A 15,327-nucleotide genomic window follows, 5' to 3' on the forward strand; every position below is an offset into this window, starting at 1 on the left:
CTTCTGCAAACATTCATATAACTCATTCTGGATACCAGATCTTCCTCTATAATCCCAAACATTTCACTTTGGCTACTTAAGATCTACTGCAAGATCAAAATGCAATTTGCTAGAAATTAGTACTAGAGAATACTAAAAGTAATTTTTTCAATTTTGTCAAACTATTATTGCAGTTTCTTGGTTGGTGGGCTGATGTCACCAAGTTTATTATTGACAATGTAAATATTTTCTCAGTTGTGTACCACCACAATTTGTTGTACTTTACTTTCAGTGAAGGATGAAGGTAATAACAATCTGTAGTCTCATCACATTTTCATTTGTGAGGCTTCTTAATTCTCTTTCAGTGTCTTTATGTTTTTACAATCAAACCAAAAAATTTTTCAGTTCACCAAAATCAATTAATTTGTATTCATTTTGAATTGGTATGTAATTATGCATAAGCTATGTAGTGTTTTCAAGATTAAAGTAACATGATAGGTGTTGTCATCAGGTAAGGGTTCATTGTTGGCTTTGACACTTCTTTGCCAGTACAGACAGTTGATAAATTAAAGGAAAAAAAACACGTGTCTTAGTCAGGTGTTGAGCCACCACATGATGCCAGAACAGCTTCAGTACTCCTTGGCATTGATTCTCCAAGTCTTTGAGATCTGCTAGGGGGATGGACACCATTCTTCCAACAGATATTCCCTCATTTGGTGTTTTGATGATGGTGGTGGAGAGCACTGTCTAACATGTTTGTCCAAAATCTCATACAGTAGTTCACTTGGGTTTAGATCAGTTTATTCTTTAACTTGTCATCATTCCTTCCTAATCACACTGAAGTATGATGTGTGAGCGCCCTCTGCTGATCATGTGAGTGAGGTGGAAACATTTATCAGACATTCTCAGCTAATGATAATGAGGTGAAGTAAGTGAAAATGGAATCATTTATGTTCTCCCCTAAGAGACAAATAGTTTGCAGCCACAAAGCAGGATTTAGAAAGCTTAAAAAAGGTGTGAACAGGTTATTATATTTTCTTCAGGTAGACAGTTTATTTTAAAAGCAACAGCAGTTGACTCAGTAATCAGTCTGTCACACACACATTAAACCTGACTTATTTGGAAATAAATACAAATAAATATAGTTTACCCCCTTTTACAGTTTTTCTAACCAGAATTCAATTTCCTTCAGTAGACTTTTTTGTTTCTTGTATATATAACATTGAAGACAGACATGTAACATGAGAATTATTGAATTGATTGGATTCACTCAGATGATAAGAAAATGACCAGTCAATGTTAAATATTTTGCTGATGGAAAATACATTTCTTAACATACAATTCTTCAATAACATAACAAGATACATTTGGAAAAACAATACTTTTTTTCATTCTGCATTTCATTTATTTGTTCTTTGTTTATCAATCAAATTGTGTAACCATTTATTTTATATCTCAATTTAAATTAAAGAGGAATTTATTTATTTCATTCGTTTCAGAAATAAGTCACGTTTAGTTCCCGATAAATATCAACCACTGCAGTTTTTGTAGATGAAAAGAGAAACTTTCCAATGTAAATGCAGTTTTCTTCTACCCAACAAAAACAACATGCTTAGGGAGACACCACAAGTAGCAGGTGCCTCAGAGACAATCATTTCTGAGGGAACTTCACTCTTCGTCAAGTCCTTTCTGAAATAAAAGAAAGGAAATACAAGATAAATGGTGAGCTGTGTTTTGATTTGATCTGTAGTATTATTTCAGCCTTTGTGTAATCTGTTATGACACAATGGATACAAATTTTGTTGTAGTATTTATCTTTTGGCCCTTCAAATGGGTGTTCAATCAATGTAGTAACAATAGCTATTACTCTGTTAGAGAACCACTGATCAGCCAGTGGAGGACCAGCACCTCATTGTTGCACAATATATGAACAAGATGCAGTTGGGAAGCATTTCCCTCTGTACAGGGAAGTATCATGATTTCCTCTCTGAAGAAGTCTGCCATGATTTCTTTGTTGTGTTGTCAATTTTGTTTGAAAGTTAATGGTTATGTTGCATTTTTGATTACATAAGGCAGTAAAGCTGGAATTCTTCTGCAGATCTGCCAACATGGCTGCTAAGAGGATTCTGAAATGCAAGCCTAGCACATTTCTGAACGTATGTACAGTATGTGTATACCTTGGAGCCCACATCACGGCTCTTGGCACGCAGCTTGTTGACCTGAGACTCAGCAATGTCAGCTCGCTCTTCAGCCTCGTCCAGCTCATGCTGCAGCTTGCGGAACTTGCCAAGATGAGCATTAGCCTGTTCCTCCTGTTGAAGTTAAATGAAATTAAATAATTAAATTAGTTAAATTAAACTCATCAATCTAATGTTAAAGCTTGGTAATATAACTTTTGGCCTGTTCCTCCTATAGAACAGAAACAACACGTGTGTTATGTATGAAGTCTACCCAGATGGTGCTTCGTTTCGATGGTCAGATGTAAGTTTGGCATCTGAAATTCACAGTACTTACAGCCTCCTCTGCAGTCCTCTTATAGGACTTGACCTTTAGCTGCAACTTGTCCACCAAATCTTGAAGACGTGCTAGATTTTTACGGTCTTCTTCAGTCTAAAAAGTACAAGATCAACATAAGATAAAAAATGTATGTATATCTTGTTCATATATATAATTTTTCATATCATAAACATGCTTTGGTATAGATTGATTGTTACCTGATAAGTAAGCTCCTTTATACGTCTTTCATACTTTCTAACTCCCTTTACAGCATCACTGGCCTTTTTCTGTTCACTTTCCACCTCATGTTCAAGTTCCCTGACCTGCAGGATGTAATCACAGCAAAAGTCAGCCAAGACCCCTGTACATTACAAAAAGCCGATATATTTATTTTACATATTTAAATGACGCCAGGTACCACAGAACTTATACTCACCCTGGCCTCGAGCTTCTGCACCTGCTTCTTGCCTCCCTTCATGGCGATCTGCTCAGCTTCATCCAGACGGTGCTGCAGGTCTTTAATGGTTTGCTCCATGTTCTTCTTCATACGCTCCAGGTGAGCGCTGGTGTCCTGCTCTTTCTTCAGCTCCTCTGCCATCATGGCAGCATCAGTGATGGCCTTCTTGGCCTTCTCTTCAGCATTTCTGCACTCCTGCACCGCTTCCTCCACTTCAGTTTGAAGCTGGGATGTATCACCCTCCAGCTTCTTCTTTTGGTTTAACAGGCTGGTGTTCTGGTTGATGTAAAATTCAATAATAGCCTTCCTCAGCAAATTGGCAGTAAGAGAAAAGAACTGCACCAGGTGCAAGTACTGCATCTTACCTGTGAGTGCAGTAGCTGCACCCTCTCACTAACATCCAGCAGCTCTTGTTCTGCAAGTTTGCGACTTCTCTCAGTTTGCTCCAGAGCACCCCTCAGTTCCTCCAGTTCAGCCTGAAGCAGGTTGTTGCGTCTCTCAACTATGGCAATGTTTTCCTTCATGTCCTCACTGGCTCTCAGAGCGTCATCAAGCTGGAGCTGAGCATCCTTTAAGATGAAAACCCAAGGGACCTCATTTTAAGTAACGATTGTAAAAGCAATAGGATCATAGGTGTATTGATTCAAGTGCATTCATACCTTTAGATGTGCATGAACAGATTTAAGTTGTTTCTGGGCCTCAGCTGCCTGCCTATTGGCCTGGCTAAGCTGGATCTCCATCTCATTGAGGTCTCCCTCCATCTTCTTTTTCAAACGGAGGGCCTCATTCCTGCTGCGAGTCTCGGCCTCAAGAGAGCTCTGAAGAGTGTCCACAATTCGCTGCTGGTTTCTCTTCGCTTGCTCCATCTCTTCATCTTTCTCAGCCAGCTTACGCTCAATGTCAGCCTTCACTTGATTGAACTCAAGCTGGACTCTAAGAATCTTCCCTTCCTCATGCTCCAGTGAGGCCTACCATGAAATAAAAAATTACATTGAAATATGCTGTTTGACTAGTTATTACCAAATACATAAAAACATCATAAGGTCCACCATTAGAATATTAAATATACCTCAGCTTCCTCCAGAGCTGTTTGTATCTCCGACTTCTCTTGCTCTAGCTGTTTTCGAATCTTCTCAAGCTCGTGAATACTCTTTCCACTCTCACCAATTTGTTCAGTGAGGTCAGATATTTCCTCTGAGAAACAAAATGTAAGATCACAAGTGGTTTACTTATTAGAACAAATTCTGCAATAGAGGTGTAAGCTGGTGTTACCCTTACCCTGCAGATTCTTGTTCTCTCTCTTCATTGTCTCCAGATGTTCAAGAGATTCTTCATAGGAGTTCTTCAGTTTGAAGAGCTCAGTGCTCAGAGACCTGGCTTCCTTCTGAGAGCCCTCCAGCTCTGTTTGAGACTCCTCGTACTTCTGTTTCCATTCTGCCAAGACCTGAAATATGCTTATATGTCACTATACTCTCATTCTTCATTGAAAAGTAGCAAAAAGGCTGTGTGTAATTGAAATTCTACCTTATCAAAGTTTCTTTGTTTCTTGTCCAGAGCAGCAGCAGCAGCGTTAGACCTCTCCACATCCACCATGAGATCTTCAATCTCATTCTGCAGTCTGTGTTTGGTCTTCTCCAGAGAGGAACATTTAGCATTCACTGCTTCAACAGCCTCCTCAGCATCCTGCAGACGCTGAGCCAGCTTTTTCCTGGATTACAATAGAATTTATTCAGGAATAATTTTGAACTTTGCCGGTCATTTGACTGAATATATGTTTTACTCACTTGGCCTCCTCCAGTTCCTCAGTCCTCTGGATGGCATCGGTTTCATACTTAGTTCTCCACTGAGCCACCTCAGAGTTGGCCTTTGACATCCCGCGCTGCAGTTCAGCTTTGGCCTCCTGCTCCTCCTCAAACTGCTCCCTGAGCAGGTCACAGTCATGACGAGAAGACTGCACTGCATGGGCTAATGCGTTCTTGGCCTGAAATAAAAGCATATTTTAATGCTTCTCATCTAGCAATATTTAATCTGTACTAAATGAGGTCTTGCTGTTATGTTTTTTCTACCTTGACTTCCTCCTCCAGTTGTCTTTTAAGGTCGTCAATTTGCTGAGTGTAGGACTGTTTTCCCCTGGTGAGTTGAGACACCAGGGAATCTTTTTCCTCAAGTTGCCTTGCAAGTTCACCTAATTATGATTAAGCAATAAAATGAGTACTTCATGATATCCCCAAAAACACCATACCATTCAAATCAAATGCATTATGCAATACCATTCTCAGTTTGAAGCTTTGCTTTCTGCATGGTAAAGTCATTGATGGTACGCTGTCCCTCCTCTGACTTTGTTTTGTATTCATTCATCTGGTCCTCCAGAGACCTACACATTTTGTCCAGATTATTCTGAAAACAAAAAGCATTAAAAATGGCACATAAACTACTTGAGAGGGTTTATATAGGGTTAAAACCTAAAACTTACAAAGTAATGAAAGTTTTCAGCAAGAATGAGTACAATAATATAAAATACCCAAAGTAATTTACCTTAGCCTTCACAATATGTTCCATATTGGAGACCACATCATCCAGTTCCAGTCTGAGCTCACTCTTCTCCTTCTCCAGTTTCTGCTTGACTCTCTGCAGGTTGTCAATCTGCTCCCCCAGGTCAGCAACACTGTCAGCTTGTTTCTTCCTGAGTGTGGCAGCGGTGGCTTCATGCTGCAGAGTGGCCTCTTCAAGGTCTCTGCGGAGTTTCTGGAACTCGGCCTCCCTCTTCTTGTTCATCTCAATCTGGGCAGCTGTTGCTCCTCCAGCCTCCTCCAGCCTCTCACTGATCTCCTCCAGCTCTCTGGACAAGTCTGCTCTCTGCTTCTCCACCTTGGCTCGGGCAGCTCTCTCTGCCTCAAGCTCTTCCTCCAGCTCTTCAATGCGGGCCTGGACCAAAATCAAAGCAAATCCTTAACTGAAATTTTATTGCTCAGAATTGTGGTCTTAAACTCTTATATTCACGCAGTACCTTATTCTTTACTTTATCCTGTTTAAGATATTACCTGCAACTCCTTCAGTTTTTTCTGGAGCTGGGCACTCATTGCCTGTTCATCTTCTATTTTGCTATTGAGTTGGCTGATTTCAAAATCTTTCCTGTGGATAAGAAAAAAGTTAAATGTAGCAGCTGACATGATTATATTAAAATCTATTTGTGTTCTTGAAAGTGCAGCTCTCATTTTACTTTTTCAGCCTCTCTTCAAGTTGCTGCTTATCGTTTTCCAGGTCCATGATACTCTCTTGAGCCAACTTTAGGTCTCCCTCAAGCTTACGCTTTGCTCTCTCAAGATCCATGCGAATTTTCTTCTCTTGCTCAAGAGATCCTTCAAGCTTCATTGGGTGATCAGTATTGCATATCAGTTTAATTTATTCACAATTATCTTTTTAATTTCATTTTATTGCTTTTAAAACATGCGAACACAGTCCCATTTAGTCTTACATCATCCACTTGCTGCTCCAGCTTGGCCTTGGCCTTGGTCAGAGTGTTGACTTTGTCTTCCTCACTCTGCAGGTCATCCAGTGTTTGCTGATGAGCTTCCTGTAAGGCTTTCTTTTCCTTGGTCAGCTTGGCAATGATTTCATCCTGTGCAGCCATCTCCTCAGTCAGGTTCTTTACCTGTTGCAAGGAAAGTTTGACTTTTAATAAAATATCACTGTTTTGTCAGTTTATATACAACAAAAGTAATAGTGTGGGTGGAAAATCTGCCGGTTTGGATGAAGAACAATCAGCCCAGTCTTACAAACACTACATGTAAAGAAAGTTTGTAGTACCTTATTCTCTGTGGCATGCTTCTCTTTCTCAACTTTGGCCAGAGTTAACTCTAAGTCATCAATGTCCTTCTTTAACTCAGAACACTCATCCTCCAGCTTCCTCTTCTTAGCAGTCAGTTCAGCGTTCATCTCCTCCTCATCCTCCAGTCTCTCTGTCAGCTCTTTGATTTTTGCCTCCAGTTGGATCTTGCTCTTGATCAGCCCCTCGCATCTCTCTTCAGCATCACACAGATTATCTTGCTCCTGTTATCGTTGAAAAGACACAGCATTACACTTTGCAACACTCAGTCTGATTTTATCATCATTTGTAATGCTGGATGGATGGATTTTAAACTTACAGTTTGAACTTGGAGCTGCAGGTCATTCTTCTCTTGGAGAAGTGAAACCATTTTCTCTTCTAGTTCCTTCCTACGAGCTTCAGACTTTGCATAAGCCTCTTTCAGCTTCAGGAATTCTTCCTTCATGTTGGCCATCTCCTTTTCTGCCTCAGCAGATCTCAACAGAGGTTTAATCTTAAAGAACAGCTTCATCCAGGGCCAATTCTTGACCCCCATGAAAGCACGGACATTCCATTGGATCACCAGTAGAGCATCCCTGTGGACATTGATTCAGTGACTGAGTCCAAATTCACCTTCTTGTTCATTCATTCAAGTACTAGTCATCATCATTTTGTGTCATCACTGACAGCTGTAGAATGCACGTAGGTATGTTTGCATCTCATATAAAATGGTGAACAATAAATGTAGTGCACTAAATAATACATGGGAAGTCATTTGCTACACAGCCATAAATTTTGTGATTATTTCCTGAACACAATTTTTATATTATATATATATTTTATATTATATATTTCTGCATGTACTGTACTTATTATTTATGCAAGTGAATCTATATTGTTGGTCTTATATTTGGGAATATGAAAGGTCATCTTTATTTGTGAACACAGCTGGAAACATTCTAGGAATAATTAATGGCTCAGAATAACTAATAAAATATTAATGAAGAAGGCATAATTTAAATTGTCGCTTTGTCTTTTTAATTTCTCTTATCCTCCTCATGCATATGGCTGTAATATGATATTCTGTATACTTTGAGACTGCAGTTACCTGCGTTCTACAATCTTCTGGAATTCAATTCTTGCCAGAACACCTCGGGATCTTGCCTGGATCCTGGTGATGATTAGAGCTAAACGGTCATCTCGCATTTCCTCCAGCAGACCAAGCAGTCCAGCTTTGAAGAACACCTGATTTTTAGAAACAGATGAGATCAGTAGTTATAAGCACAATATAACCCATGTGTGTGTTTTGAGGATTATGACTCATGTGTTCTCATGCGCATGAGTGTTTGAACAAAGTGATATACACCATGTTCCTGTATATTACAGTTAACAAAAAAACAAAAAAAAAATAAAACAGTTCCTTATCACACAGGGGCAATATATATATATATATATATATATATACACATATATGTTTTATGCTGTATATGCCAGCATTTATTTTACCAACACTTACCTTGGTATGCCCCAGTTTGTACTGGCTGTGGTCTATATCCAAGGAGCCCAAAAGCTTCTCTGCAGCCTTCTTGTTATCAATGAACTGTCCCTCAGGGATAGCACTTGGATTCAAAATACGGTACCTTTATGATGTAGATAAAAGATCATTTTAGTTTTATTTCATGCAAAGAGTCAAAACAAAACAAAATTGTTGGACACTCCTAATTGTATTAACGTCTGGAGATCTGTGTCTGTGCCCTGTTTCATGATGTTGTTTTTTTCCCGTTTAATTTGTCACCTATTTGTACATCTGACAGACACCTCTGTTTGAAATCTCCGTAGAGGATCCTGTTGGGGAAGCCCTTTCTGCAGATCCTGATGCCCTCCAGCACACCGTTACAGCGCAGCTGGTGCATCACCAGAGGATTTTCCATGGCCCCAGGAGTCTTGGTCTCATTGGGGATGATGCAACGTACAAAGTGAGGGTGAGTGGACCTCAAGTTGGTCATCAGCTTGTTCAGGTTCTCCTGCAAGGGCAGGAGAGAACAAAATTGATTGCCAATTTTATCGCCTTTGTCATTAACGGTACCATTACAAATTAAAACAATATAATATCATGTAGTGAAGGAGCCTTTGAGGAAACTCATGAGGAAGTTCAATTAACCAATGTATCACAAATATGAAACAAGTGTAAGTAAAAGTAGAAATGATCTTACCCTATGTAAGGCTGACACAGTTTGGAAAGAGGAACCTTTCTTCTTGCTACCTTTCCCCTTCCCACCAGATTCCTGAACTAAATAAAATATTTATCATTAGACCTTTAAAAGAAAAAGTATATTGAAGATACATGTTTATATTGTTTTAAACAGTAATGACATACAGTAGTAACGCAGTGGAACAAAACAGTAATAGCAGCAAACAGGGGGGCTGCATGTAAAATTTTGCATTTATATTAAAGGTCCCCTTTTACACGTTTACGCATAACACTCCCATGATGTGTGTTGTTTGCAGTTTTGATATCCATGAGAAGATATGTTCATAGTTTTAAGTACCAAAAGCCAGCTCAGTGCAATGTGACATCACAAAGTTACAGAAGTCCAGATGGCTCGTATTAAGGCACAATTTTTGAATACCACCTGTGTGCGTTTCTCTGTGGACTGAGTACTTTAATACGTTCACAGTGTTAACATATCACCTAGACTTACTTTATACTTAGAGAAAGACATGGAAATCCCACTTTATACAATATGGGGTCTTTAAAAGCCTCTGCATTGAGGAAAATTCTAGTTCCTTTTAAAATACAAACCTGAGTCAGCCCCAGCATAATTTGCAAAGAGGGTTGCAAGCAGCTTGAGGTTAGACTTCTGGTACAGAGCAACAACGGTCTCATTCAGAGGATCCTTGTTCTTCACCAGCCAGTTGTTGATATTATAGTCAACAGTTCCAGCATAGTGCATCAGGGCAAAATGAGCCTCTGGTTTTCCTTTGACAATTCTGGGCTTCTGGAAGTTACTGGATTTCCCCAGATGGTTGTCATAGAGCTTAGCTTTAAAGGTGGTATCAGAGGCTTTGGGGAACATGCACTCCTCTTCAAGGATGGACATGATACCCATGGGCTGAGGAGATGAAATATAAGTGGTTTAGAAAACAGGCCATATTTTAATTTACTTTTATTCATGTCTGTCTCATAGCCTGGTATCTCACCTTTTCAATCAGGTCAATACAGGCCTGCAAATCCATACCAAAATCTATGAAGGTCCATTCAATGCCCTCTTTCTTGTACTCTTCCTGCTCCAGCACAAACATGTGGTGGTTGAAAAACTGTTGCAGTTTTTCATTGGTGAAGTTGATGCACAGTTGCTCAAAGGTGTTGAACTGTAATGAAATAATCCACAGTATCACCAAACTTGAAAGCTTTAAAAACTTGTTTTCATTAAACCAAAGACTACTTCGTATAGATGTATATCCTTTGCAAGCTCACTTCAAAGATCTCAAATCCAGCAATGTCCAGCACACCAATGAAGTACTGACGAGGCTGCTTGGTGTCCAGAGATTGGTTGATCCTCACCACCATCCACAGAAACATCTTCTCATACACTGACTTTGACAGTGCGCCAATAGCATAGTTCACCTAACAATGAAATGTACATCAAAAACACTGTGGTAAACCTTTCTGGGCATCATTTTGGAATTGGACCAAAAGTTCATGCTATCTCACCTGGGCAACATTTTGTCCCTTGGTGACCCACTCATTTCCCACTTTGACTCTTGGGTGACAGAGGCCTTTGATGAGGTCAGCAGAATTCAGGCCCATCAGATATGCAACTTTGTCAGCATCTGTGGAGAAATTGTGGTATCAAGGTCATCACTGCCTTCCATGGTCTTCATCATTGTTTTGTCACTGATATCTTTAACACAGTTGACTGCAGTTTGTTTTTAACATCCATCTCTTACCTTCAGTGCCATCAGCCTCTGCCTGCTCCTCTCGCTGCTTCTGCTTGAACTTCATGTTGCCATGATGCATGACGGCACCAGTCAGCTTGTACATGCTGTTTTTTTCTTCTTGAGTGAATCCCAGCACATCAAAGGCTTCCTGAATAAGATATTACATAATCAAAAAGTGCTTTTCCGGCATTGTAAAATCTAATTTATGAATGTGGATTTGACTGAGATTTGATGATTCAACTGACATCAGTGGCCATCAGCTCTTCAGAATCATTGATAGAGGCTACAGTTGTCTCTCCTTGGGAGATGAAGGCGTAGTCATAGGGGTTGTTCGTGATGAGCAACATTTCTAAGGAAGGAATAAAAAAAAGGTTATAAAGTCTCTTAACAAACTCAAATACATTAGTAATTCTTATTGCTAATTGTTCTTGAGATTTACTCCCTACATCTCAGATATATACCCAGTAGTTCAGGCTTTTGCTGAGACAAAATCTGGTAGAAAATGTGGTAGTCCCTCTCAGCTTTGAGCTGGTAGGTCACACGAGACTTTTCCAGAAGGTCTGTTAGAAAAATCTGATGTTATTGTGGATCACTGAAAAGTTGAAAGGTTAATCTACCTTTGGTATTAATGATTTTACTTACAAGTTTCAATATCAGCAGAGGCTAGCTTTCCTCGATTGTCAAAATGAATGCGGATAAATTTGCCCTAAGAGACAGAGACCCACTCATTTAGTGAAGTTGATCCATTTCAGTTTACAGATTACTATTTGCAATCCCGCAGACACTCACAAATCTTGAGGAGTTATCATTCCTGATGGTTTTGGCATTACCAAAGGCCTCCAGAGCAGGGTTAGCCTGGATGATCTGATCCTCCAGGGTTCCCTGATTTTGTCAAAGACACAACCTCAGGTTCATTTTATGTAAAATTACAAAATTTGTTTCAGGTTTAATAAATTTTTAATGAAAGTGTGATGAGGCTTCGCAACTGATACTTTGATGGTGAAATGGTCACAGATATACTGTATGACTATAGTACAGACCTTCTTCTCAGCGGCTGGATCTTTCTTCCCAGCACTGGGGACAGCTGCAATGCTGGCAAAGTACTGAATGACACGTTTGGTGTTGACAGTCTTTCCAGCACCGGATTCTCCACTGAGTAGAAGAGACAAAAGGTTTTAGGCCAAGACCCATGACTTTCAACTACTGAAGACATTCTGTTTAGTGTGTGACTTACGTGATAAGGATTGACTGATTTTCTCTGTCTGTCATTAAGAGAAATTATCAAAATATTCATTAGAACTTCTTGTCACAACTGAATATTCAAACAAGGCAAGGATAAAGCGGGTTATGTACCGGACAGCATGTACTGGTAGGCATTGTCAGAGATGGAGAAAATATGAGGAGGAGCTTCACTCCTCTTCTTTCCTCTATAGGCGACAACCACCTCTTGGTTGTAGACTGGCAGCCACTTGTAGGGGTTGACAGTCACACAGAAAAGCCCAGAGTAGGTCTGCCATAGTAAGAAAAGAGTGGCAGATAATCAGAACTTAAAATTATGTGCTCCTCAGTCATAAAGATACTGCTTATTAACATATTATTTAACACTGAAGGTTTTCCTACATAAATCATCCAGGCTGCGTAACGCTCTTTGAGGTTGAACAGCACAGCAGGCTCATGGAGAAAGGTGAACATTGCCATGTCTTCAATTTTGTCAAACTTTGGCGGATTTTGAGGGTGGATATCAGACTCCTTCACTGTCACAGTCTACGAAAGAAAATAATACATTTTACAGTCACAGTGATCAAAGCCTAACCTGCCTGTCTCTTGACACATATTCATTAACACTCTTAAAATCCCAAATTTCATCTACCTTTCCGAATTCAGTCTCAGCGGTGACTTTGTCACCATCTCGACTGCTGATGGTAGCTTTGACGTACTCAACCTCAGGGTCAGGAACGAAGCACTCCTTCTTCATGTCAAATGGACGAGTCTGGGCTTCCAAACGCTCCTTATCTGACTTCCTCAGAAAAGAAGCAGCAATCCCAAACTCTTTCATGGCAGCATCCCCCATTTTTTAACCTGTTAACAATATGCACATATTGAGATGTTATTATCATTAACATAAAGCAGAACCATACACAAATGCATTACAGGATTTGTGTTACAACTTTTCATGCATTACATCAGCCATCAGTATACCACATGTACAATACTGATGAGGTAGGTAGTGATTTTTTTATTTTTTATTTTATTTATTTATTTATTTTGTATAGGAGGTGCCATAAAGGGCTTGAATAAATCCAAAAATAAAATGTAAAGATGTGCATTATTCATCCACATATAGTGAATTTAGAGATTACTGAGGTACAGATCAAAGAAATCTTAAACAAAATAATGTGGTTAACCAAAGTTTATTCAAAATTTGTGTGAACTCTCCCTTAAGTATGCAAATAAAAAAAACATTGCCCTCTTAATCATGTATCAACAACTAAATTCCTGTACATGAACACAAACAAAATTAAAGTCCTGACTGAAGTTGGGGAGCTGTAGGTAAAGAAGTGTAAAAAATTAAAGACATTTCAACTAGAATCAAAAATGGCAATCACCTTGGGTGGGTTGGACTACAAAGGAGATCAGTGTCGGTCAGGGTCTTACTGTTCAAACCAGACAACAAAGCAAAGCATTATTCCATTACTACAACCACAGCAACACCATCTGTTACCACTGGCAAAGAACATGATGCCTGTGAAGTATATTACTAAACCTTTAGACCAAAATGTTTCATAGCTAAGTCAGCAAATGTCAAGATACTTGTCATAAACAAGTTAAATAAATGAAATGGGTCACACTGTTATCCCACACATAAATGTTTTGCTTACCTTTGACTTTCAACCTTTAATCAACTGCAGTGATCAGCCCCGTCGCTGACAGCAGCCCTCCCTCTCTTAATAAAGGTTGTTTATCCACCAAATATGGGATGAATTTTTGGAGAAAGGTTGCACATTAAAAAGCGTTCTCCTAATTGGGCAGGATGTACCGCTGCTATTTGTTGCTTTCACCTTGTGACAAACAAGGCGAGGACAATACATGTTGCAAAGAAAGGGGAGGGCAAGAGGTGGGAATCAGAAACAGGCTTGATATCAGATGACTCCTGTTTTATTCATAGAAATAACAACAGGTCATTGTATATATATTTTTTTATTAGCAAATGGCTTCATTCAGTTAGATCTGTTCAGTACAATTTCATAGATTAAATATTAAATTTATTTGTTTGGTTTCCTTTTTGCAAAATGAATATTTATTTGGGTATTTCACATTTAAATCTTCAACTAAAATGTAATGTATCTTTTTTAACCACCGTTGTGTGGTATAAATTAGATCATTACTTTATTTGCAAATGATGAGTGGATTGAACTGATTGGAAAATGACCTATTATGGCCACTCTGTATATTGTTATTTTGGTAAAATGATCCTAGGTGTATAATCTGCTGTAGTTACTGAGCATCTGAAAACAGCTGATAATCACAACTGCAAAACTGGATATTTTGAAACATGGCAGGGGATAAGTTCCACAAAAAAAAATTTTCCTCCCACTGCAACGGCACCAGTCGACTCTGTGTCTCTGTTCTAAATCCCTAACAGAAGGGTGACAGGCAAGCTAAATTACTGACTTAAGCAGACTACATTGTTCTTCAAACATTGTGTTTGCAGAAGAGTGCTCGACTTTTCATGCTAAGATTCTTAATCAAAAAGATAAAGTTCAGCAGAGGTCAGTCATGTGAGGAGGGGGATGCATTTCTAGAGCCGCTGCTGACACAATAAAGTATTGCAGCTGTTGTCAAGTGAGAACTAAGTTCAAGGACTTTAAATTATCCCTCGGCACTGTTCTACCCAGCTTGGTCTACACCCTTTGTCTCATGGTGTCGTCATGGCATTATTCCCTTTCCTTTGGCCTTGAGGACAAAGATAACCCTGTGAAATTCTTGCCTGGATTTTTTCTCTCTGATTGAGATGGGCAGCCTCTGAGGGCACTGATATAGCTGAACTGCAGTGTGTGATGTCGTGATGGATGAGGGGTAACAGGTGCATGGCACTGAAAATATATGGAGAAACCTCCCTTTATTCTAGACCACAACTTTCATAATTTTTAAAGTTTTATTCCATCATGGAATACAATCATTTGATGTGTCCTCCTTAATGATTTGAATCCATGCACTATAGAAAAGAAAGAGAGAAAAAGAGAAAGAAAAAAAACAGAAATGGATTTGTTCTAAACAGCTATTCAAACTTAGTCCTTTAGCTATATATATGCACATTTTGTTTCCTTCTGTAAAATGAGACTGAACTTTGGCGCCCAGCAGTGTCCCAGTGGACATTGTGAGGGTTGATCAGAATTTGCTTTCACATTGTTGGACACATTCTCATTCTCAGCTGTCTGAATCCCGGTGGAAATTTCATCTGTGCTGTGTCCCCTTCCTGGCTCACATCTCCTTCTCACTGGATCAGCACAGAGTCATAGCTCCTCTAAGGTACAGCCAGTTGTTGACAGCTAAGCTCTTAAATGGAAAGAACAAATGGTGTCACCTCGATATGCTATTGTTGGTGGTGTCGTGGTGTCTGCTAATTAATTCTAAAGCATTTCTAAAC

At 39.3% G+C, this 15,327-nt stretch overlaps 1 protein-coding gene across 1 annotated transcript; it reads right to left on the reverse strand.

The window, feature by feature from the left end:
- Nucleotides 1–1,004: 1,004 nt before the first annotated feature.
- LOC139629366 (myosin-7-like) lies at nt 1,005–13,747 on the reverse strand. Its single transcript, XM_071491931.1, has 39 exons — nt 13,559–13,747; nt 13,286–13,333; nt 12,550–12,758; nt 12,300–12,443; nt 12,033–12,189; nt 11,914–11,941; nt 11,720–11,831; nt 11,469–11,561; nt 11,322–11,385; nt 11,141–11,239; nt 10,925–11,028; nt 10,689–10,827; nt 10,453–10,571; nt 10,216–10,365; nt 9,939–10,109; nt 9,541–9,850; nt 8,951–9,027; nt 8,556–8,761; nt 8,254–8,377; nt 7,846–7,982; nt 7,078–7,333; nt 6,740–6,982; nt 6,408–6,584; nt 6,153–6,298; nt 5,974–6,064; nt 5,468–5,857; nt 5,203–5,329; nt 4,999–5,117; nt 4,717–4,913; nt 4,457–4,640; nt 4,211–4,376; nt 4,002–4,126; nt 3,592–3,900; nt 3,298–3,501; nt 2,912–3,208; nt 2,694–2,798; nt 2,494–2,589; nt 2,157–2,291; nt 1,005–1,668 (listed from the first exon to the last, which is right to left on the reverse strand). The coding sequence occupies exons 3-39, from the start codon at nt 12,748–12,750 to the stop codon at nt 1,648–1,650; spliced, it is 5,823 nt and encodes a 1,940-aa protein (XP_071348032.1). The 5' UTR covers nt 12,751–12,758; nt 13,286–13,333; nt 13,559–13,747; the 3' UTR covers nt 1,005–1,647.
- Nucleotides 13,748–15,327: the final 1,580 nt, after the last annotated feature.

This window comes from Trachinotus anak, unplaced genomic scaffold (genome assembly GCF_046630095.1).
Source record: "Trachinotus anak isolate AG129_WGS33_773 ecotype Australia unplaced genomic scaffold, CSIRO_AGI_Tana_v1 ptg000012l, whole genome shotgun sequence".
NCBI classification, from domain to species: domain Eukaryota; kingdom Metazoa; phylum Chordata; class Actinopteri; order Carangiformes; family Carangidae; genus Trachinotus; species Trachinotus anak.